The sequence below is a fragment of the Mustelus asterias genome, chromosome 15, assembly GCF_964213995.1.
Source record: "Mustelus asterias chromosome 15, sMusAst1.hap1.1, whole genome shotgun sequence".
NCBI lineage: Eukaryota > Metazoa > Chordata > Chondrichthyes > Carcharhiniformes > Triakidae > Mustelus > Mustelus asterias.
In genome coordinates, this window is record NC_135815.1 from 65,755,549 (window position 1) to 65,781,356 (window position 25,808).

Here is a 25,808-nt window from a genome sequence, read left to right on the forward strand (position 1 = left end):
ATTAAACCCAAACAAACTGAGATTAAATCCAAACAAACTGAGATTAAACCCAAACAAACAGATTAAACCCAAACAAACTGAAATTGAATCCAAACTGAGATGAAACCCAAACAAACTCAGATTAAACCCAAACCAATGGGATTAAACCCAAACAACTGAGATTAAACCCAAACAAACTGAGATTATATCCAAACAACTGAGATTAAACCCAAAAAACTGAGATTAAATCCAAACAACTGAGATGAAATCCAAACTGAGATTAAACCCAAAAAAACTGAGATTCAATCCAAACAACTGAGATTAAACCCAAACAAACGGAGATTAAACCCAAACAAACTGACATTAAACCCAAACAAACGGAGATTGAACCCAAACAACTGCGATTAAACCCAAACAAACGGAGATTAAACCCAAACAAACTGAGATTAAACCCAAACATACTGAGATTAAACCCAAACAAACTGAGATTAAACCCAAACAAACTGAGATTAAACCCAAACAAACTGAGATTAAACCCAAACATACTGAGATTAAACCCAAACAACTGAGATTAAACCCAAACATACTGAGATTAAACCCAAACAAACGGAGATTGAACCCAAACAACTGCGATTAAACCCAAACAAACGGAGATTAAACCCAAACAAACTGAGATTAAATCCAAACAACTGAGATTGAATCCAATCAACTGAGATTAAACCTAAACAAACTGAGATTAAACACAAACAAACCGAGATTGAACCCAAACCACTGAGATTAAACCCAAACAACTGAGATTAAACCCAAACAAACTGAGATTAAACCCAAACAAACTGAGATTAAACCCAAACAAACTGAGATTAAACCCAAACAACTGAGATTAAATCCAAACAACTGAGATTAAATACAAACTGAGATTAAACCCAAACAAATGGAGATTAAACCCAAACAGTCTGAGATTAAATCCAAACAAACTCAGATTAAACCCAAACAAATGGAGATTGAACCCAAACAACTGCGATTAAACGCAAACAAACGGAGATTAATCCCAAACAAACTGAGATTAAATCCAAACAACTGATATTGAACCCAATCAACTGAGATTAAACCCAAACAAACTGAGATTAAACCCAAACAAACTGAGATTGAACCCAAACCACTGAGATTAAACCCAAACAACTGAGATTAAACCCAAACAAACTGAGATTAAACCCAAGCAAACTGAGATTAAACCCAAACAAACTGAGAATAAACCCAAACAACTGAGATTAAATCCAAACAACTGAGATTAAATACAAACTGAGATTAAACCGAAACAAATGGAGATTAAACCCAAACAACTGAGATTAAATCCATACAACTGAGATTAAACCCAAACAAACTGACATTAAACCCAAACAAACTGAGATTAAACCCAAACAAACTGAGATTAAACCCAAACAAACTGAGATTAAACCCAAACAAACTGAGATTAAACCCAAACATACTGAGATTAAACCCAAACAAACTGAGATTGAACCCAAACAACTGCGATTAAACCCAAACAAACGGAGATTAAACCCAAACAAACTGAGATTAAATTCAAACAACTGAGATTGAACCCAATTAACTGAAATTAAACCCAAACAAACTGACATTAAACCCAAACAACTGAGATTGGACCCAAACAACTGAGATTAAATCCAAACAAACTGAGATTAAACCCAAACAACTGAGATTAAATCCAAACAACTGAGATTAAATCTAAACAATCTGAGATTAAACCCAAACAAACGGAGATTCAACCCAAACATCTGAGATAAATCCAAACAATCTGAGATTAAATCCAAACAAACGGAGATTAAACTCAAACAAACTGAGATTAAACCCAAACAAATGGAGATTGAACCGAAACAATTTGAGATTAAATCCAAACAAACAAAGATTCAACCCAAACAACTGAGATTAAATCCAAACAACTGAGATTAAACCCAAACAAACTGAGATTAAATCCAAACAAACTGAGATTAAATTCAAACAATCTGAGATTAAATCCAAACAATCTGAGATTAAATCCAAACAAACTGAGATTAAACCCAAACAAACTGAGATTAAATCCAAACAACTGAGATTAAACCCAAACAACTGAGATTAAATCCAAACAAACGGAGATTAAACTCAAACAAACGGAGATTAAACTCAAACAAACTGAGATTAAACCCAAACAAATGGAGATTGAACCGAAACAATTTGAGATTAAATCCAAACAAACAAAGATTCAACCCAAACAACTGAGATTAAATCCAAACAACTGAGATTAAACCCAAACAAACTGAGATTAAATCCAAACAAACTGAGATTAAATCCAAACAATCTGAGATTAAATCCAAACAAACTGAGATTAAACCCAAACAAACTGAGATTAAATCCAAACAACTGAGATTAAACCCAAACAACTGAGATTAAATCCAAACAAACGGAGATTAAACTCAAACAAACGGAGATTAAACTCAAACAAACTGAGATTAAACCCAAATAAATGGAGATTGAACCGAAACAATTTGAGATTAAATCCAAACAAAGATTCAACCCAAACAACTGAGATTAACATAGAACATAGAACATAGAACAGTACAGCACAGAACAGGCCCTTCGGCCCACGATGTTGTGCCGACCTTCATCTGAAACCAAGATCAAGCTATCCCACTCCCTACCATCCTGGTGTGCTCCATGTGCCTATCCAATAACCGCTTAAATGTTCCTAAAGTGTCTGACTCCACTATCACTGCAGGCAGTCCATTCCACACCCCAACCACTCTCTGCGCGAAGAACCTACCTCTGATATCCTTCCTATATCTCCCACCATGAACCCTATAGTTATGCCCCCTTGTAATAGCTCCATCCACCCGAGGAAATAGTCTTTGAACGTTCACTCGATCTATCCCCTTCATCATTTTATAAACCTCTATTAAGTCTCCCCTCAATCTCCTCCGCTCCAGAGAGAACAGCCCCAGCTCCCTCAACCTTTCCTCATAAGACCGACACTCCAAACCAGGCAGCATCCTGGTAAATCTCCTCTGCACTCTTTCCAGCGCTTCCACATCCTTCTTATAGTGAGGTGACCAGAACTGCACGCAATATTCCAAATGCGGTCTCACCAAGGTCCTGTACAGTTGCAGCATAACCCCACGGCTCTTAAACTCCAACCCCCCGTTAATAAAAGCTAACACACTATATGCCTTCTTCACAGCTCTATCCACTTGAGTGGCAACCTTTAGAGATCTGTGGATATGGACCCCAAGATCTCTCTGTTCCTCCACAGTCTTCAGAACCCTACCTTTGACCCTGTAATCCACATTTAAATTTGTCCTACCAAAATGAATCACCTCACATTTATCAGGGTTAAACTCCATTTGCCATTTTTCAGCCCAGCTTTGCATCCTATCTATGTCTCTTTGCAGCCTACAACACCCCTCCACCTCATCCACTACTCCACCAATCTTGGTGTCATCAGCAAATTTACTGATCCACCCTTCAGCCCCCTCCTCTAAGTCATTAATAAAAATCACAAAGAGCAGAGGACCAAGCACCGATCCCTGCGGCACTCCGCTAGCAACCTGCCTCCAGTCCGAAAATTTTCCATCCACCACCACCCTCTGTCTTCGATCAGATAGCCAGTTACCTATCCAATCGGCCAACTTTCCCTCTATCCCACACCTCCTTACTTTCATCATAAACCCAAATAAACTGAGATTAAATCCAAACAACTGAGATTAAACCCAAACAATCTGAGATTAAACCCAAACAAACTGAGATTAAATCCAAATAAACTGAGATTCAACCCATACAACTGAGATTAAATCCAAACAACTGAGATTAAATCCAAACAATCTGAGATTAAACCCAAAAAAACGGAGATTCAACCCAAACAACTGAGATTAAATCCAAACAACTGAGATTAAATCCAAACAATCTGAGATTAAACCCAAACAAACGGAGATTAAACCCAAACAAACTGAGATTAAACCCAAACAAACTGAGATTAAATCCAAACAATCTGAGATGAAACCCAAACAAACAGATTAAACCCAAACAAACTGAAATTAAATCCAAACTGAGATGAAACCCAAACAAACTCAGATTAAACCCAAACCAATGAGATTAAACCCAAACAACTGAGATTAAACCCAAACAAACTGAGATTAAATCCAAACAACTGAGATTAAACCCAAACAACTGAGATTAAATCCAAACAACTGAGATTAAATCCAAACTGAGATTAAACCCAAACAAACTGAGATTAAATCCAAACAACTGATATTAAACCCAAACAAACTGAGATTAAACCCAAACAACTGAGATTAAACCCAAATAAACTGAGATTAAACCCAAACAAACTGAGAATAAATCCAAATAACTGAGATTAAATCCAAATAACTGAGATTAAACCCAAACAAACTGAGATTAAACTCAAACAAACTAAGATTAAACCCAAACAAATGGAGATTGAACCGAAACAATCTGAGATTAAATCCAAACAAACTGAGATTCAACCCAAACAAACTGAGATTAAACCCAAACAACTGAGATTAAACCCAAACAAACTGAGATTAAATCCAAACAACTGATATTAAACCCAAACAAACTGAGATTAAACCCAAACAACTGAGATTAAATCCAAACAACTGAGATTAAACACAAACAAATTGATATTAAACCCAAACAACTGAGATTAAACCCAAACAAACTGAGATTAAACCCAAACAAACTGAGATTAAATCCAAACAATCTGAGATTAAATCCAAACAAACTGAGATTAAACCCAAACACACTGAGATTAAATCCAAACAACTGAGATTAAACCCAAACAACTGAGATTAAATCCAAACAAACGGAGATTAAACTCAAACAAACGGAGATTAAACTCAAACAAACTGAGATTAAACCCAAACAAATGGAGATTGAACCGAAACAATTTGAGATTAAATCCAAACAAAGATTCAACCCAAAGAACTGAGATTAAATCCAAACAACTGAGATTAAACCCAAACAATCTGAGATTAAACCCAAACAAACTGAGATTAAATCCAAATAAACTGAGATTCAACCCATACAACTGAGATTAAATCCAAACAACTGAGATTAAATCCAAACAATCTGAGATTAAACCCAAACAAACGGAGATTCAACCCAAACAACTGAGATTAAATCCAAACAACTGAGATTAAATCCAAACAACTGAGATTAAACCCAAACAAACTGAGATTAAACCCAAACAACTGAGACTAAACCCAAATAAACTGAGATTCAACCATAACAAACTGAGATTAAATCCAAATAACTGAGATTGAATCCAAATAACTGAGATTAAATCCAAACTGAGATTAAACCCAAACAAACTGAGATTAAACCCAAACAAACTGAGATTAAATCCAAACAACTGAGATTAAACCCAAACAAACGGAGATTAAACCCAAACATACTGAGATTAAACCCAAACAAACTGAGATTGAACCCAAACAACTGCGATTAAACCCAAACAAACGGAGATTAAACCCAAACAAACTGAGATTAAACCCAAACATACTGAGATTAAACCCAAACAAACTGAGATTAAACCCAAACAAACTGAGATTAAACCCAAACAAACTGAGATTAAACCCAAACATACTGAGATTAAACCCAAACAAACTGAGATTGAACCCAAACAACTGCGATTAAACCCAAACAAACGGAGATTAAACCCAAACAAACTGAGATTAAATCCAAACAACTGAGATTGAACCCAATTAACTGAGATTAAACCCAAACAAACTGACATTAAACCCAAACAACTGAGATTGGACCCAAACACCTGAGATTAAATCCAAACAAACTGAGATTAAACCCAAACAACTGAGATTAAACCCAAACAAACTGAGATTAAATCCAAACAAACTGAGATGAAACCCAAACAAACAGATTAAACCCAAACAAACTGAAATTAAATCCAAACTGAGATGAAACCCAAACAAACTCAGATTAAACCCAAACCAATGAGATTAAACCCAAACAACTGAGATTAAACCCAAACAAACTGAGATTAAATCCAAACAACTGAGATTAAACCCAAACAACTGAGATTAAATCCAAACAACTGAGATTAAATCCAAACTGAGATTAAACCCAAACAAACTGAGATTAAATCCAAACAACTGATATTAAACCCAAACAAACTGAGATTAAACCCAAACAACTGAGATTAAACCCAAATAAACTGAGATTAAACCCAAACAAACTGAGAATAAATCCAAATAACTGAGATTAAATCCAAATAACTGAGATTAAACCCAAACAAACTGAGATTAAACCCAAACAACTGAGATTAAACCCAAACAAACGGAGATTAAACTCAAACAAACTAAGATTAAACCCAAACAAATGGAGATTGAACCGAAACAATCTGAGATTAAATCCAAACAAACTGAGATTCAACCCAAACAAACTGAGATTGAACCCAAACAACTGTAATGAAATCCAAACACTGAGATTAAACCCAAACAAACTGAGATTAAATCCAAACTGAGATTAAACCCAAACAAACTGAGATTAAACCCAAACAACTGAGATTGATCCCAAACAAACTGAGATTAAATCCAAACAACTGATATTAAACCCAAACAAACTGAGATTAAATCCAAACAACTGATATTAAACCCAAACAAACTGAGATTAAACCCAAACAACTGAGATTAAATGTCAGTATTCACGGGGGAGGTGCCGGATGATTGGAGGGTGGCTCATGTTGTTCCGTTGTTTAAAAAAGGTTCCAAAAGAAATCCGGGAAATTATAGGCCAGTTTGACGTCGGTGGTGGGCACGTTATTGGAAGGTGTGATAAGGGATAGGATCTACAAATATTTGGATAGACAGGGACTTATTAGGGAAAGTCAACATGGCTTTGTGCGTGGTAGGTCATGTTTGACCAATCTATTAGAGTTTTTCGAGGAGGTTACCAGGAAAGTGGATGAAGGGAAGGCGGTGGATGTTGTCTACCTGGATTTCAGCAAGGCCTTTGACAAGGTCCCTCATGGGAGGTTAGTTAGGAAGGTTCAGTCGCTAGGTATACATGGGGAGGTAGTAAATTGGATTAGACACTGGCTCAATGGAAGAAGCCAGAGAGTGGTTGTGGAGGATTGCTTCTCTGAGTGGAGGCCTGTGACTAGTGGTGTGCCGCAGGGATCGGTGTTGGGTCCATTGTTGTTTGTCATCTATATCAATGATCTGGATGATAATGTGGTCAATTGGATCAGCAAGTTTGCTGATGATACAAAGATTGGAGGTGTAGTGGACAGTGAGGAAGGTTTTCAAAGCTTGCAGAGGGATTTGGACCAACTAGAAAAATGGGCTAAAAAATGGCAAATGGAATTTAACGCAGACAAGTGTGAGATATTGCACATTGGAAGGACAAACCAAAGAAGAATGTACAGGGTAAATGGTAGGACTCTGAAGAGTGCAGTTGAACAGAGGGATCTGGGAATACAGGTACAGAATTCCCAAAAAGTGACGTCACAGGTGGATAGGGTCGTAAAGAGTGCCTTTGGTACATTGGCCTTTATAAATCGGAGTATCGAGTATAAAAGTTGGAGTGTTATGGTAAGGTTATATAATGATGTGGAGATGCCGGCGTTGGACTGGGGTAAACACAGTAAGAAGTTTAACAACACCAGGTTAAAGTCCAACAGGTTTATTTGGTAGCAAAAGCCACACAAGCTTTCGAGGCTCTGAGCCCCTTCTTCAGGTGAGTGGGAATTCTGTTCACAAACAGAACTTATAAGACACAGACTCAATTTACATGAATAATGGTTGGAATGCGAATACTTACAACTAATCCAGTCTTTAAGAAACAAAACAATGGGAGTGGAGAGAGCATCAAGACAGGCTAAAAAGATGTGTATTGTCTCCAGACAAGACAGCCAGTGAAACTCTGCAGGTCCACGCAACTGTGGGAGTTACAAATAGTGTGACATAAATTCTGATTCTAGGATCGCATGATAAAGACTCAGGAGGAAAAAAGCAGAAATATTTATGTGAAATAGTGTGACATAAACCCAATATCCCGGTTGAGGCCGTCCTTGTGTGTGCGGAACCTGGCTATCAGTTTCTGCTCCGCGACTCTGCGCTGTCGTGTGTCGCGAAGGCCGCCTTGGAGAACGCTTACCCGAATATCAGAGGCCGAATGCCCGTGACCGCTGAAGTGCTCCCCAACAGGAAGAGAACAGTCTTGCCTGGTGATTGTCGAGCGGTGTTCATTCATCCGTTGTCGCAGCGTCTGCATAGTTTCCCCAATGTACCATGCCTCGGGACATCCTTTCTTGCAGCGTATCAGGTAGACAACGTTGGCCGAGTTGCAAGAGTATGTACCGTGTACCTGGTGGATGGTGTTCTCACGTGAGATGATGGCATCTGTGTCAATGATCCGGCACGTCTTGCAGAGGTTGCTGTGGCAGGGTTGTGTGGTGTCTTGGTCACTGTTCTCCTGAAGGCTGGGTAGTTTGCTGCGGACAATGGTCTGTTTGAGGTTGTGCGGTTGTTTGAAGGCAAGAAGTGGGGGTGTGGGGATGGCCTTGGCGAGATGTTCGTCTTCATCAATGACATGTTGAAGGCTCCGGAGGAGATGCCGTAGCTTCTCCGCTCCGGGGAAGTACTGGACAACGAAGGGTACTCTGTCCACTGTGTCCCGTGTTTGTCTTCTGAGGAGGTCGGTGCGGTTTTTCGCTGTGGCGCGTTGGAACTGTTGATCAATGAGTCTAGCGCCATATCCTGTTCTTATGAGGGCATCTTTCAGCGTCTGGAGGTGTCTGTTGCGATCCTCCTCATCCGAGCAGATCCTGTGTATACGGAGGGCTTGTCCGTAGGGGATGGCTTCTTTAACGTGTTTAGGGTGGAAGCTGCCCACCGCAAGCCCACGGATAACCTCACGATGCTCCACTTCTCCAGCTTCCACCCTAAACACGTTAAAGAAGCCATCCCCTACGGACAAGCCCTCCGTATACACAGGATCTGCTCGGATGAGGAGGATCGCAACAGACACCTCCAGACGCTGAAAGATGCCCTCATAAGAACAGGATATGGCGCTAGACTCATTGATCAACAGTTCCAACGCGCCACAGCGAAAAACCGCACCGACCTCCTCAGAAGACAAACACGGGACACAGTGGACAGAGTACCCTTCGTTGTCCAGTACTTCCCCGGAGCGGAGAAGCTACGGCATCTCCTCCGGAGCCTTCAACATGTCATTGATGAAGACGAACATCTCGCCAAGGCCATCCCCACACCCCCACTTCTTGCCTTCAAACAACCGCACAACCTCAAACAGACCATTGTCCGCAGCAAACTACCCAGCCTTCAGGAGAACAGTGACCAAGACACCACACAACCCTGCCACAGCAACCTCTGCAAGACGTGCCGGATCATCGACACAGATGCCATCATCTCACGTGAGAACACCATCCACCAGGTACACGGTACATACTCTTGCAACTCGGCCAACGTTGTCTACCTGATACGCTGCAAGAAAGGATGTCCCGAGGCATGGTACATTGGGGAAACTATGCAGACGCTGCGACAACGGATGAATGAACACCGCTCGACAATCACCAGGCAAGACTGTTCTCTTCCTGTTGGGGAGCACTTCAGCGGTCACGGGCATTCGGCCTCTGATATTCGGGTAAGCGTTCTCCAAGGCGGCCTTCGCGACACACGACAGCGCAGAGTCGCGGAGCAGAAACTGATAGCCAGGTTCCGCACACACAAGGACGGCCTCAACCGGGATATTGGGTTTATGTCACACTATTTCACATAAATATTTCTGCTTTTTTCCTCCTGAGTCTTTATCATGCGATCCTAGAATCAGAATTTATGTCACACTATTTGTAACTCCCACAGTTGCGTGGACCTGCAGAGTTTCACTGGCTGTCTTGTCTGGAGACAATACACATCTTTTTAGCCTGTCTTGATGCTCTCTCCACTCCCATTGTTTTGTTTCTTAAAGACTGGATTAGTTGTAAGTATTCGCATTCCAACCATTATTCATGTAAATTGAGTCTGTGTCTTATAAGTTCTGTTTGTGAACAGAATTCCCACTCACCTGAAGAAGGGGCTCAGAGCCTCGAAAGCTTGTGTGGCTTTTGCTACCAAATAAACCTGTTGGACTTTAACCTGGTGTTGTTAAACTTCTTACAAGGTTATATAAGGCATTGGTGAGGCCAAATTTGGAGTATTGTGTACAGTTTTGGTCACCTAGTTACAGGAAGGATGTAAATAAGGTTGAAAGAGTGCAGAGAAGGTTCACAAGGATGTTGCCGGGACTTGAGAAGCTGAGTTACAGAGAGAGATTGAATAGGTTGGGACTTTATTCCCTGGAGTGTAGAAGATTGTGGGGAGATTTGATAGAGGTATATAAGATTTTGATGGGTATAGATAGAGTGAATGCAAGCAGGCTTTTTCCGCTGAGGCTAGGGGAGAAAAAGACCAGAGGGCATGGGTTAAGGGTGAAAGGAGAAAAGTTTAAAGGGAATATTAGGGGGGGCTTCTTCACGCAGAGTGGTGGGAGTGTGGAATGAGCTGCCGGATAAAGTGGTAAATACGGGGTCACTTTTAACATTTAAGAAAAACTTGGACGGGTTCATGGATGAGAGGGGTGTGGAGGGATATGGTCCAAGTGCAGGTCAGTGGGACTAGGCAAAAAATGGTTTGGCACAGACAAGAAGGGCCAAAAGGCCTCTTTCTGAGCTGTAATTTTCTATGGTTCTATGGTCCTACCTCTGGCAGTTTGTTCCAGACACTCACCACCCTGTGTGTGAAAAAATTGCCCCTCTGGACGCTTTTGTATGGTCCAGTTGGACCAATGAGCGGCACAAGCTTGGAAGGCCAAAGGGCCTGTTTCCTGTGCTGTACTGTTCTTTGTATCTCTTCCCTCTCACCTTAAACCAATGCCCTCTAGTTTTAGACTCCCCTATCTTTGGGAAAAGATGTTGACTATCTAGTTGATCTATGCCCCTAATTATTTTATAGATCTCTATAAGATCATCCCTAAGCTTCCTATGCTCCAGGGAAAAAAGACCCAGTCTATCCAGCCTCTCTGTATAACTCAAACCATCAAGTCCCGGTAGCATCCGAGTAAATCTTTTCTGCACTCTTTCTAGTTTAATAATATCCTTTCTATAATAGGATGACCAGAACTGTACACAGTATTCCAAGTGTGGCCTTCCCAATGTCTTGTACAACTTCAACAAGACGTCCCAACTCCTGTATTCAACCTGGTGGAGTTTTTTGAAGAAGTGACTAGAATGGTTGACAAGGGAAGGGCCGTGGATGTCATCTATATGGACTTTAGTAAAACGTTTGACAAAGTCCCTCATGGTAGGTTGGTGCAAAAGGTTGGATCTCATGGGATAAAGGGGGAGGTGGCTAGATGGGTGGAGAACTGCTGGGTCACAGAATGTGGAGATGCCGGCGTTGGACTGGGGTGAACACAGGAAGAAGTCTCACAACACCAGGTTAAAGTCCAACAGGTTTATTTGGTAGCAAATACCATAAGCTTTCAGAGCGCTGCTCCTTCGTCAGATGGAGTGGAAATGTGCTCTCAAACAGTGCACAGAGAAATCAAGTTACAGAATACTAATTAGAATGCGAATCCCTACAGCCAGCCAGGTCTTAAAGGTACAGACAATGTGGGTGGAGGGAGCATTAAACACAGGTTAAAGAGATGTGTATTGTCTCCAGACAGAACACCTAGTGAGATTCTGCAAGTCCAGGGGGCAAGCTGTGGGGGGTTACTGATAATGTGACATAAATCCAACATCCCGGTTTAGGCCGTCCTCATGTGTGCGGAACTTGGCTATCAGTTTCTGCTCAGCGACTCTGCGCTGTCGTGTGTTGTGAAGGCCACCTTGGAGAATGCTTACCTGAAGATCCAAGGCTGAATGCCCGTGACTGCTGAAGTGCTCCCCCACAGGAAGAGAAGTCTTGCCTGGTGATTGTCGAGCGGTGTTCATTCATCCGTTGTCGTAGCGTCTGCATGGTTTCCCCAATGTACCATGCCTCGGGACATCCTTTCCTGCAGCGTATCAGGTAGACAATGTTGGCCGAGTTGCAAGAGCCACAGAAGACAGAGGGTGGTAGCGGAAGTGTCTTTTTCCGGCTGGATGCTTGTGACTAGTGGTGTTCCGCAGGGCTCTGTATTGGGACCTCTGCTGTTTGTGATTTATATAAACTATCTGGAAGAAGGTGTAACTGGGGTGATCAGTAAGTTTGCGGATGACACGAAAATGGCTGGACTTGCAGATAGTGAGAAACATTGTCAGAGGCTACAGAAGGATATAGATAGGCTGGAAATTTGGGCAAAGAAATGGCAGATGGAGTTCAATCCAGATAAATGCGAAGTGATGCATTTTGGTAGAACTAACGTAGGGGGGAGCTATACGATAAATGGCAGAACCATAAAGGGTGTAGATACGCAGAGGGACCTGGGTGTGCAAGTCCACAGATCCTTGAAGGTGACGTCACAGGTGGAGAAGGTAGTGAATAAGGCATATGGCATGCTTGCTTTTATAGGACGGGGCATAGAGTATAAAAGTTGGGGTCTGATGTTGCAGTTGTATAGAACGTTGGTTCGGCCGCATTTGGAATACTGCGCCCAGTTCTGGTCGCCACACTACCAGAAGGATGTGGAGGCTTTAGAGAGAGTGCAGAGGAGGTTTACCAGGATGTTTCCTGGTATGGAGGGGCTTAGTTATGAGGAGAGATTGGGTAAACTGGGGTTGTTTTCACTGGAAAGACGGAGGATGTGGGGAGACTTAATAGAGGTGTATAAAATTATGAAATATAATTATAAAATTATCATAGATAGGGTGAACGGTGGGAAGCTTTCCCCAGGTCAGTGGTGACGTTCACGAGGGGTCATAGGTTCAAGGTGGGGGGGGGGGGGGGTGCGGTTTAACACGGATATCAGAAGGACGTATTTTACACAGAGGGTGGTGGGGGGCCTGGAATGCGCTGCCGGGCAAGGTGGTGGAGGCGGAAACACTGGGAACGTTTAAGACTTATCTAGATAGCCACATGAACAGAGTGGGAATGGAGGGATACAAAAGAATGGTCTAGTTTGGACCAGGGAGCGGAGCAGGTTTGGAGGGCCGAAGGGCCTGTTCCTGTGCTGTATTGTTCTTTGTTCAATGTTCTGACCAATGAAACCAAGCATGCGGAATGCCTTCTTCACCACTCTATTCACCTGTGACTCCACTTTCAAGGAGCTATGAACATGTACCCCTAGATCTCTTTGTTCTATAAAACTCTCCCCAACGCCCTACCATTAACTGGGTAAGTCCTGCCCTGGTTCAATCTACCAAAATACATCCTCTGATAATATAGACTGCAGCTCCAAAGTCCACCTCCATCTTCATGGGATAGTCATTTACTAGTAATTCCAACATTATTGGGACAACTTTAGGCGATACAATATGATTCAGTTGTATTGTTGCTATCTCTGGAAGACGGAATACCTGCATTGTGTGTTGATGTACCAGTCTTCGCTTTCTTCATAGGCAGCGTGCGTTTTGCCTGTTCCTGAAACATCGCTGTGGCTGTGTCCTTTTACAGTGCTTATAGTAATCCGTCCACTGGCAACCACACCTTTCTGGAGTATGCTCTTTAATACTCCTGTTTCTTGACTGTCTGGTGGTGACATTAGGGTTTCTATGGGGCCCTTTAATACCTGATTCACACAAGCACATTCCATTGAGGACTTATGGTCCCTCTCACCAGTTGAAAGGCATTGCTGCTTGATGCCCCTTGCCCCTTTTGGGCAGCATGGTGGTACAGTGGTCAGCACTGCTGCCTCACAGCGCCAGGGACCCAGGTTCGATTCCTGGCTTAGGTCACTGTCTGTGCGGAGTCTTCACGTTCTCCCTTTGTCTGCGTGGGTTTCCTCTATTTCGGCCCACAGTCTGAAAGGTGTGCTGGTTAGGTGCATTGGCTATGCTAAATTCTCCCTCGGTGTACCCGAACAAGCACCGGAGTTTGGCGATGAGGGGACTGTCACAGTAACTTCATTAAGTGTCACAAGTAGACGTAAATTAACACTGCACTGTACAACCGCTTATTTTGGATGGTTAGGTCATTTATGCCACATATTGTCCTGTAACATTTCATCAAGAGGTGGTCCAAATTCACAGTGTTCAGCTATTTCCCCAACCTAGCCAAGAACTTAGCAATAACACTTTTTGCTTTTCGTCTCCTTCAATGTTGTTGACATTCAGGGGTTGTCTGGAGGGCAAGATGGAGGAAAAAAATACATTTTTTTGCAACATTTTATTCTCGTCGCCAATGTAGTAATTCAGTCATACGCCAGTTTAACGTCACCAATGCCCTTTATTGTGCACCAAAGGAAAAGGCTGCTCTCACAGCTTACAGGTCAGGTAGTCTTCACCTTGGGACCTACAATGCTGGTCCATGAAAAGTCACAGGCTTAAAAATCCCCACTGACTGCTTTCCATTGGGCAAACCTCTGCTCATTCAATAAGGCAGCTCATATTCCATGAAGTGCATGGGTAGATCTACAGATGATCCCCCATGGCCTTTGTGGTCATCATAACAGTACTCTTCCCGATCAGGTATTGTTTTAACCACAGTTGTAAGTTTAGTTATAGAGCTTAAGCTAAGCCTGAAGCGGTAATCTAATATCTTTTAATATCCTTGAGGTATTACCTCTTGCAGGATTGAATCCAAGAAAAAATTTGATAACTTCCATTTGGTAATGGACACACAGGGTCTTGTTTCAAAATAGGAATTCAGTGTAGAATTGATCTGGAACTTAAGCCTTCTTATTACCGATAACTTTGCTATCTTTCCATCTACTTTGACAAGGAGAATCCAAAGAGCTTCTACAAATACATAAAGGGCAAAAGAGTAACAAGGGAGAGAGTAGGGTCTCTTAAGGATCAACAAGGTCATCTATGTGCGGATCCACAAGAGATGGGTGAGATCCTAAATGAATATTTCTCATCAGTATTTACTGTTGAGAAAAGCATGGATGTTAGGGAACTTGGGGAATTAAATATTGATGTCTTGAGGAGTGTACATATTACAGAGAAGGAGGTGCTGGAAGTCTTAAAGCGTATCAAGGTAGATAAATCTGCGGGACCTGATGAGGTATATCCCAGATGTTGTGGGAGGCTAGGGAGGAAATTGCGGGTCCCCTAGCCGAGATATTTGAATCATCGATAGTCACGGGTGAGGTGCCTGAAGATTGGAGAGTGGCAAATGTTGTGCCTTTGTTTAAAAAGGGCTGCAGGGAAAAGCCTGGGAACTATAGGCCAGTGAGCCTCACATCTGTGGTGGGTAAATTGTTGGAAGGTATTTTGAGAGACAGGATCTACAGGCATTGAGAGATGCAAGGACTGATTAAGGACAGGCTTTGTGAGTTGAAAATTATGTCTCACAAATTTGATTGAGTTTTTTGGAAGGGGTAACCAAGAAGGTAGATGAGGGCAGTGCAGTTGATGTTGTCTACATGGACTTTAGCAAGGCCTTTGACAAGGTACCGCATGGTAGGTTGTTGCACAAAGTTAAATCTCACGGGATCCAGGGTGAGGTATCTAAATGGATACAAAATTGGCTTCTTGACAGAAGCCAGAGGGTGGTTGTAGAGAGTTGTTTTTCAAACTGGAGGCCTGTGACTAGCGGTGTGCCTCAGGGATCAGTGCTGGGCCCACTGTTATTTGTCATTTATATTAATGATTTGGATGAGAATATAGGGGGCATGGTTAGTACGTTTGCAGATGACACCAAGATTGGTGGCATGGTGGACAGTGAAGAAGGTTACCTGCAATTGCAGCAGGATCTTGATCAATTGGGCCAGTGGGCTGACGAATGGCAGATGGAGTTTAATTTAGACAAGTGCGAGGTAATGCATTTTGGTAGATTGAACCAGGGCAGGACTTACTCAGTTAATGGTAGGGCATTGGGGAGAGTTACAGAACAAAGCGATCTAGGGTTACATGTTCATAGCTCCTTGAATGTGGAGTCACAGGTGGACAGAGTGGTGAAGAAGGCATTCGGCATGCTTGGTTTCATCGGTCAGAATATTGAATACAGGAGTTGGGATGTCTTGTTGAAGTTGTACAAGACATTGGTAAGGCCACACTTGGAATACCGTGTGCAATTCTGGTCACCCTATTATAGAAAGGATATTATTAAACTAGAAAGAGTGCAGAAAAGATTTACTAGGATGCTACCGGGACTTGATGGATTGAGTTATAAGGAGAGGCTGAATAGTATGGGACTTTTTTCTCTGCAGCGTAGGAGGCTGAGGGGTGACCTTGGTCTATAAAATAATGAGGGGCATAGACAAGGTAGATAGTCAATATCTTTTCCCAAAAATAGGGGAGTCTAAAACTAGAGGGCATAGGTTTAAGGTGAGAGGGGAGAGATACAAAAGTGTCCAGAGGGGCAATTTTTTCACACTGAGGGTGGTGAGTGTCTGGAACAAGCTGCCAGAGTAGTAGTAGAGGCGGGTACAATTTTATCTTTTAAAAAGCATTTAGGTAGTTACATGGGTATGAAGGGTATAGAAGGATATGGGCCAAATGCGGGCAATTGGGATTAGTTTAGGGGTTTTTTAAAAAAAAGGGTGGCATGGACAAGTTGGGCCGAAGGGCCTGTTTCCATGCTGTAAACCTCTATGACAGTCATCCTGGCAATATGTATTGTATAATTTTTCATTTGTAAAGCCAGTTCTCCATCTAGCTACAGAGATCACTCTTTCTTAAAATAAACCCTACTCCCTAGCTGCACCTCATCTTTGTCTTTCACTCACACCTATGCTTGTATGATGTCACTGCCAATATTTCCAATGACGGTATCCACTTCTATCCCAAAAGCTTCTCTCAAATGGTATTTACATTACCATAAACTGTTTCTGTTCATCTTTCAGCACCTACAATCTCTAATATTTGCATTTATTTATCTCCTGATCACTTTATGATGATTACACAAAAGCACTTAACTGGTTATGAAACTCTTCGGGGAATTCTTTTAAAAGATCAGAACCTTCAAAAACATGAGTTTTCAAATTGCTTTAATATTTGTTTTGAAAGAAAATGTTGTCAAGGCATCTTCCACTGGGAAAAAAAACATTTGCAATGCAATCTTGTAATGTTGTGATTCTTCAAATGTTTGCTCAAGACAATCACAAAGTGGGCCTTTCTTTGTCTTCGCTATTATTAAGTAGAATAAAATCATCCCAAATGGAACAAGATTGGCTTTACAACCCAACATACAAACCTGGCAAATATTTCAATAAACACGTTAGTGTCTTCAATGTTGTACCATTTGTTGCATAATTGTGATATACCATGGTACCATGTCCCATTATTAGGCAAAGCAAAAAGCATTAACAGTGGAAAACCAGTGGAAGTTCTTGCGTAAATTTGGTTAACCAAGTTTTGACATTACTGCAAGACAGGAGTGTTGCCTTTCATGTAAACCCAAAGTGCAAGGTTAAATTAATTGAAAGGTTGCAAAGCAAACTGTCAGTAATAAATAAATAACCAGTTTCATTAAACATAGATTTTGAAATACAGTTCTTTTATAAAAAAATTATATCCTTTAAACAAAATAGTTATTTGTGCATTAGCAGATTGTCTTTTGTGGACCTATAATATTATTATAAATGTGTATATATATTGTTTCATTTATTATATACCACAATTTTTAGTATAATCCTAAAATGTAGCAAGCACTGGCTTTTTCAAATTTTTGTTTACATGAGGAACACATTGCCATAAAGTACCATGTAAAGTAGGATTTGCTCACTAAAGTCGAAACTATGGCTGCTTAGTGAGATCTTGATTCGCCTTTCTGAGTTCTTTTGCCAGGGCATCTTTTATAAATTTCAGACTCCGCTGATAAAGGAAGGAATCTCTGCTCCCAGGTTTGCAAATGTTTAGATGATTAACGTCCAAGGGAATAAGATCCCCAATTCCCAAGTCTGAAAAATAATTAAAATCTAAATGTATAATGTGTAATTGTGCAGATTCCATTAAAGTAACAGAACTGTCACCTGATGACAAAAATAAGATCTCATCACTACCTTCAGTTGGTAAGTGAACTACATACTCTAAAACTGAGTCAACCAGACCAGGAAGGTGCAAAGTGGTCTTTCCCAATGCCAATTTGAAGCTTGGTTTTAAGAACTACACACAAGTACTTCAGTATGGCACCTTCTAATTTTCTTTTCCCTTTCCAATAAAAAAGCACTTGATTTCAGGAGTAATGACAGCTCCTCACAGTGTGATGGCTCAGGCTGAGAACTAAATATGTGAACTCACACCCCATTAATCTGGGGTGCAACAGTCCTTTTCTACCAACTAACGTAAAGTGACTGAAAATATAACAATGGTACAGGAGCAAGTTGGAGACGGAGAAAGAACGGCTGCAACAATGATTTAATAACAATATTGACAATAGTGGCTTTAAAATGGCTATTCTGGCTCAGAGTGAAGCATGCTGGGAATTTGGTCAATTTATAGATTAAAACCAGATGCAGGTCGTAAAGAGGCTCTGGTCTGAGAGCTATGATCTGAAGTTTCCTGGGTTGGTCAGATCAGGGAAGTTGTTTACATTAACTGAGACATTGTGGCTCCGATTTATGGCTGCTATGTATGGGACATGTAAAATGAGCTAAGCATCATGGCTTCGTTCAAATATAATTTCACTGGATGTTCGAGCCAGGTGATCGATTTCTGGTTACACAATTGGCTGGATGACAGAGACTCTTCTGGAAGCAAGTGGAGAATTGTGGATCAAAGACATGAGTTCTTTGTTTGGCAGCAATAACTCGGAAGAGACCAACCATTGCAATAAAGCTTGTACCCTGAAGAATGCTTGAGAGAGAAGAAAATCGATTCTACATCGAGGATATTTCTTGGCCAGCGTTTTCCTAACTCGGTACTATCTATCTTCAGTTAAATAGTTAAAATTGATGTTCAATTAGAGTTAAAGTGCAGTTGAAAGTTGATGTTCAGTTAGTTAAGTTCGGTAAAGGGTTAATGAACATAGAACATAGAACATAGAACAGTACAGCACAGAACAGGCCCTTCGGCCCACGATGTTGTGCCGAGCTTTATCTGAAACCAAGATCAAGCTATCCCACTCCCTATCATCCTGGTGTGCTCCATGTGCCTATCCAATAACCGCTTAAATGTTTCTAAAGTGTCTGACTCCACTATCACTGCAGGCAGTCCATTCCACACCCCAACCACTCTCTGCGTAAAGAACCTACCTCTGATATCCGTCCTGTATCTCCCACCACGAACCCTATAGTTATGCCCCCTTGTAACAGCTCCATCCACCCGAGGAAATAGTCTTTGAACGTTCACTCTATCTATCCCCTTCATCATTTTATACACCTCTATTAAGTCTCCCCTCAGCCTCCTCCGCTCCAGAGAGAACAGCCCTAGCTCCCTCAACCTTTCCTCATATGACCTACCCTCCAAACCAGGCAGCATCCTGGTAAATCTCCTCTGCACTCTTTCCAGCGCTTCCACATCCTTCTTATAGTGAGGTGACCAGAACTGCACACAATATTCCAAATGTGGTCTCACCAAGGTCCTGTACAGTTGCAGCATAACCCCACGGCTCTTAAACTCCAACCCCCTGTTAATAAAAGCTAACACACTATAGGCCTTCTTCACAGCTCTATCCACTTGACTGGCAACCTTTAGAGATCTGTGGATATGGACCCCAAGATCTCTCTGTTCCTCCACAGTCTTCAGAACCCTACCTTTGACCCTGTAATCCACATTTAAATTTGTCCTACCAAAATGAATCACCTCACATTTATCAGGGTTAAACTCCATTTGCCATTTTTCAGCCCAGCTTTGCATCCTATCTATGTCTCTTTGCAGCCTACAACACCCCTCCACCTCATCCACTACTCCACCAATTTTGGTGTCATCAGCAAATTTACTGATCCACCCTTCAGCCCCCTCCTCTAAGTCATTAATAAAAATCACAAAGAGCAGAGGACCAAGCACTGATCCCTGCGGCACACCGCTAGCAACCTGCCTCCAATCCGAAAATTTTCCATCGACCACCACCCTCTGTCTTCGGTCAGACAGCCAGTTACCTATCCAATCGGCCAACTTTCCCTCTATCCCACACCTCCTCACTTTCATCATAAGCCGACCATGGGGGACCTTATCAAACGCCTTACTAAAATCCATGTATATGACATCAACTGCCCTACCTTCATCAACACACTTAGTTACCTCCTCAAAAAATTCTATCAAATTTGAGAGGCACGACTTGCCCTTCACGAATCCGTGCTGACTATCTCGGATTAATCCGCATCTTTCTAAATGGTCGTAAATCCCATCCCTAAGGACCCTTTCCATCAATTTACCAACCACCGAAGTAAGACTAACCGGTCTATAATTACCAGGGTCATTTCTATTCCCTTTCTTAAACAGAGGAACAACATTCGCCATTCTCCAGTCCTCTGGCACCATCCCCGTGGACAGCGAGGACCCAAAGATCAACGCCAAAGGCTCTGCAATCTCATCCCTTGCCTCCCACAGAATCCTAGGATACATTTCATCAGGCCCAGGGGACTTATCGACCTTCAGTTTATTCAAAACTGCCAAGACATCCTCCCTCCGAACATCTATTTCCTCCAGCCTATTAGCCTGTAACACCTTCTCTTCCTCAAAAACATGGCCCCTCTCCTTGGTGAACACTGAAGAAAAGTATTCATTCATCACCTCGCCTATCTCTACTGACTCCATACACAAGTTCCCACTACTGTCCTTGACCGGCCCTAACCTCACCCTGGTCATTCTTTTATTCCTCACATAAGAGTACAAAGCCTTGGGGTTTTCCTTGATCCGACCCGCCAAGGACTTCTCATGTCCCCTCCTAGCTCTCCTAAGCCCCTTTTTCAGCTCATTCCTTGCTAACTTGTAACCCTCAATCGAGCCATCTGAACCTTGTTTCCTCATCCCTACATAAGCTTCCCTCTTCCTTTTCACAAGACATTCCACCTCTTTTGTGAACCATGGTTCCCTCACTCGGCCATTTCCTCCCTGCCTGACAGGAACATACCTATCAAGGACACCCAGTATTTGTTCAGTATGAGTTGCAATTGTTTATGTTTGAGTTGGTACTAGAAGTGTTAAATAAAGAAATAATTGAATTACTGTCCTTGTTAGTCTCATTAAACTGGAATGCTTGGAAGGTGTTTAAATTAAAGCTGTATAACAAAGTGTTCCTCAATTTTCTCAATCATTCAATTTCCCATGGCACAATAAAAGGAACTCATGAACAACAACTCAGTTTTAAATTAATGGCATATTCTTAACTTACATTGGAGTACTTAATTTTCACTCATTGCACTCTTCTCATTGAATTCCATGATTGATTTGCAACCATTAAATGCCAGGAATTCTCATTCAAAGATCAGCTTGAAGAAAATCATTCAAAAACTCCAATGAACAACACAAGATTTTGTACTAATCATAAATAAAAGTGAAGGAATGTTGTACAAACAAAGAACAAAGAAAATTACAGCACGGAACAGGCCCTTCTGCCCTCCAAGCCTGCACCGACCATGCTGCCTGACTTAACTAAAACCCCCGACGCTTCCGGGGACCATATCCCTCTATTCCCATCTCATTCATGTACTTGTCAAGACACCCCTTAAAAGTCACTACCGTATCCGCTTCCACTACCTCCCCCGGCAACGAGTTCCAGGCACCCACCGCTCTCTGTGTAAAAAACTCTGCCTCGTACATCTCTTTTAAAACTTGCCCCCTAGTAATTGACTCTTCCACCCTGGGAAAAAGCTTCTGACTATCCACTCTGTCCATGCCTCTCATAATCTTGTAGACTTCTATCAGGTCTCCCCTCAACCTCTGTCGCTCCAGTGAGAACAAACCAAGTTTCTCCAATCTCTCTTCATAGCTAATGCCCTCCATACCAGGCCACATCCTGGTAAATCTTTTCTGTACCCTCTCCAAAGCCTCCACATCCTTCTGGTAGTGTGGCGACCAGAATTGAACACTATATTCCAAGTGCGGCCTCACGAATGTTCTATAAAGCGGCAACATGACTTGCCAATTTTTAAACTCAATACCCCAGCCGATGAAGGCAAGCATGCCGTATGCCTTCTTGACTACCTTCTCCACCTGTATTGCCACTTTCACTGACCTGTGTACCTGTACACCCAGATCCCTTTGCTCATCAATACTCCTAAGGGTTCTGCCATTTACTGTATATTTCCTATCTGTATTAGACCTTCCAAAATGCATTACCTCACATTTGTCCGGATTAAACTCCATCTGCCATCTCTCCGCCCAAGTCTCCAACTGATCTATATCCTGCTGTATCCTCTTGATGGTCCTCATCGCTATCCGCAAATCCACCAACCTTTGTGTCGTCCGCAAACTTACGAATCAATCCAGTTACATTTTCCTCCAAATCATTTATATATATTACAAACAGCAAAGGTCCCAGCACTGATCCCTGAGGAACACCACTTGTCATGATATGGAGATGCCGACGTTGGACTGGGGTAAACACAGTAAGAAGTTTAACAACACCAGGTTAACGTCCAACAGGTTTATTTGGTAGCAAAAGCCACACAAGCTTTCGGAGCTCCAAGCCCCTTCCTCCTTGACCACTTGTCACAGCCCTCCATTCAGAAACGCACCCTTCCACTGCTACCCTCTGTCTTCTTTGACTGAGCCAGTCTTGTATCCACCTTGCCAGCTCATCTCTGATCCCATGCGACTTCACCTTCTGCACCATTCTGCCATGAGGGACCTTGTCAAAGGCCTGACTGAAGTCCATGTAGACAACATCCACTGCCCTACCGTCATCAATCATCTTCATCACTTCCTCGAAAAACTCGATCAAGTTCGTGAGACACGACCTCCCCTTCACAAAACCATGTTGCCTCTCACTAATACGTCCACTTATTTCCAAGTGGGAATAAATCCTGTCTCGAAGAATCCTCTCCAATAATTTCCCTACCACCGATGTAAGGCTCACCGGCCTGTAATTACCTGGATTATTCTTGCTACCCTTCTTAAACAAAGGAACAACATTGGCTATTCTCCAATCCTCTGGGACCTCCTCTGTATGAGGAGATGCTGGCGTTGGACTGGGGTAAACACAGAAGAAGTTTAACAACACCAGGTTAAAGTCCAACAGATTTATTAGAGGGCTACCAAATAAACCTGTTGGACTTTAACCTGGCGTTGTTAAACTTCTTACTGTGACCTCCTCTGTAGTAGTCATGATGTGGAGATGCCGGCGTTGGACTGGGGTGAACACAGTAAGAGTTTTAACAACACCAGGTTAAAGTCCAACAGGTTTATTTGGTAGCAAATACCATTAGCTTTCGGAGCGCTGCTCTTTCGTCTTATAAAGATCGATGTGATACGAAGATACGAAGGAGCAGCGCTCCGAAAGCTAATGGTATTTGCTACCAAATAAACCTGTTGGACTTTAACCTGGTGTTGTTAAAACTCTTACTGTGTTCACCTCCTCTGTAGCCAGTGAGGATGCAAAGATTTCTCTCAAGGCCCCAGCAATTTCATCACTTGCCTCTCAGTATTCTGGGGTATATCCCATCAGGCCCTGGAGACTTGTCTACCTTGATGTTTCTCAAGAACCCTAATACCTCCTCCTTTTTGATCTCAACATGACTCAAACTATCTACACATCCTTTCCCAGGCTCATCATGCACCAAGTCCTTCTCTTCGGTAAATACTGACGCAAAGTACTCATTTAATATCTCGCCCATTTCCTCTGGCTCCACACATAGATTCCCTCCCTTGTCCTTGAGTGGACCAACCCTCTCCCTGGCTACCCTCTTGTTCTTTATATATGTGTAAAAAGCCTTGGGATTTTCCTTAATCCTGTTGGCCAATGCTTTTTCATGACCCTTTTTAGCTCTTCTTACTCCTTGCTTAAGTTTCTTCCTACTTTCCTTGTATTCCACACTTGCTTCGTGTGTTCCCAGCCTCCTAGCTTTGACAAATGCTTCCTTTTTCTCTTTGACTAGGCTCACAATATCTCTCGTTATCCAAGGTTCCCAAAACTTGCCATACTTATCCTTCATCCTTACAGGAATGTGCCGTTCCTGAATCCCTATCAATTTACACTTGAAAGCCTTCCACATGCCAGATGTTGATTTGCCCTCAAACATCTGCCCCCAATCTACATTCTTCAGTTCCTGCCTAATATTGTTGTAATTAGCCTTTCCCCAATTTAGCACCTTAACTTGAGGACTACACTTATCTTTATCCATCAGTACCTTAAAGCTTACTGAATTGTGGTGACTGTTCCCGAACTGCTCCCCTACTGAAACATCGACCACCTGGCCAGGCTCATTCCCCAATACCAGGTCCAGTATGGCCCCTTCCCTAGTTGGACTATCTACATACTGTTTCAGGAAGACTTCCTGGATGCTCCTTACAAACTCTGCCCCATCCACGCCCCTAGCACTAAGTGAGACCCAGTCAATATAGGGGAAATTAACATCTTCCACCACAATAACCCTGTTACTTTTACACCTTGCCAAAATCTGCCTACACAGGAGGGGAATATTGAGTTTGAAAGAGTTTCTATACTATCACAGATAACTGGCTATAATACAATTTGGAATATCCTGAGGTTTCGAATGGTAGTATCTAAATCCTAGTTTTTCTCTTATGTGATATGCTTACTGTTGCCTCGCTGTTATCAGTGATCCTCTGTTGTAAATATTTTAAGCTAAATTTTCTTATTGCTATTGGTACAAGCAGTGGAATAACACTACTTGTACTGGAACATCAATTTCTGTGATTTACTACTAGAATGGCCATCCCTGTCTTTGAAGGAACAAAGGGTGACTGATTGAAAGAGCAGAAATTGTATGGGACAAGAATGTTGGTTATTTAAATATGTGAAATGCTAATTATTCATTCTTTTAACCAGGATTTTGCCTTTAACTGTGTGTATGGAACTTCCTAGAACTCACAAGGGAAAACACGATGAGAGAACATTGGATATTGAAAGAGCTGAGTGTTTTGTAGGCAAGAAAGACACTAAATACTAAAATCTTATACATACTTCTTTGTCACTGGGAGGGGAGTAGAAAATTGAGGGGAAATTCCAAAAGGAGAGAAAAACTGGAAATGGTAAGTAGACATTCATTAACTGATTAGGAGGATATACCAGAGAGTAGTATCAAGGGAAATAGACTACTTGGAGAGTTTGATAAAACTAGAGCGAACAATAGTAAGTCATTAGATAGAGTCAGAGTAACAGGGAAAGTCAAGAAGATTACTGTGCATGTATGTGAATGCAAGGAGTGTGGTTAATAATATTGGTGAACTACAGGCACAGGCTAACTCATGGAACTATGATATAATTGTTATAACGGAGATATGGCTCCAAGACAGCAGGACTGGACAGTATATATTCATGGATACAAGGTGTTTTTGGAGAGACAGGTGTGGAAGAAAAGAGAGTAGAGGGGAGGGGGCAAGTGGCAGTATTGATCAAAAAAATGTTAAATGTCATAAAAGTCTGAATCACGCCAGTTTTTTCAGTGTACTCCGCACTGCAATATTTTGACACTTAGTGCAATGAAAGAGCCTCGATTTGATACACGTCGGAAAAGACCCTCCGGGTGCTTGACTCACTCAAAGTGGCCGCAGTTGTACGGCGTTAACAAGGGGCAGCTCCATATAAGCGCTAACAATAGACTCAGTGTCAGTCATGCCAGGAAGATGGCACCACGAAGAGCAGCACCAAGGTTTTCAG

General features: G+C 41.9%; 1 protein-coding gene across 12 annotated transcripts in view; it reads right to left on the minus strand.

Annotated features, from left to right (window-relative positions):
- Positions 1-17,056: 17,056 nt before the first annotated feature.
- Positions 17,057-25,808, minus strand: part of serac1 (serine active site containing 1) — a 232,373-nt gene continuing 223,621 nt past the window's right edge. For all 12 annotated transcript variants that reach the window (XR_013499660.1, XM_078230002.1, XM_078229996.1 and 9 more), the window contains one exon: positions 17,057-17,985. Coding sequence is in view for 11 of the 12 variants with exons in the window: in XM_078230002.1 (XP_078086128.1) it covers positions 17,822-17,985 (164 nt within the window). In the remaining variant the exon portion in view is untranslated. The remainder of the gene's footprint in view (positions 17,986-25,808) is intronic.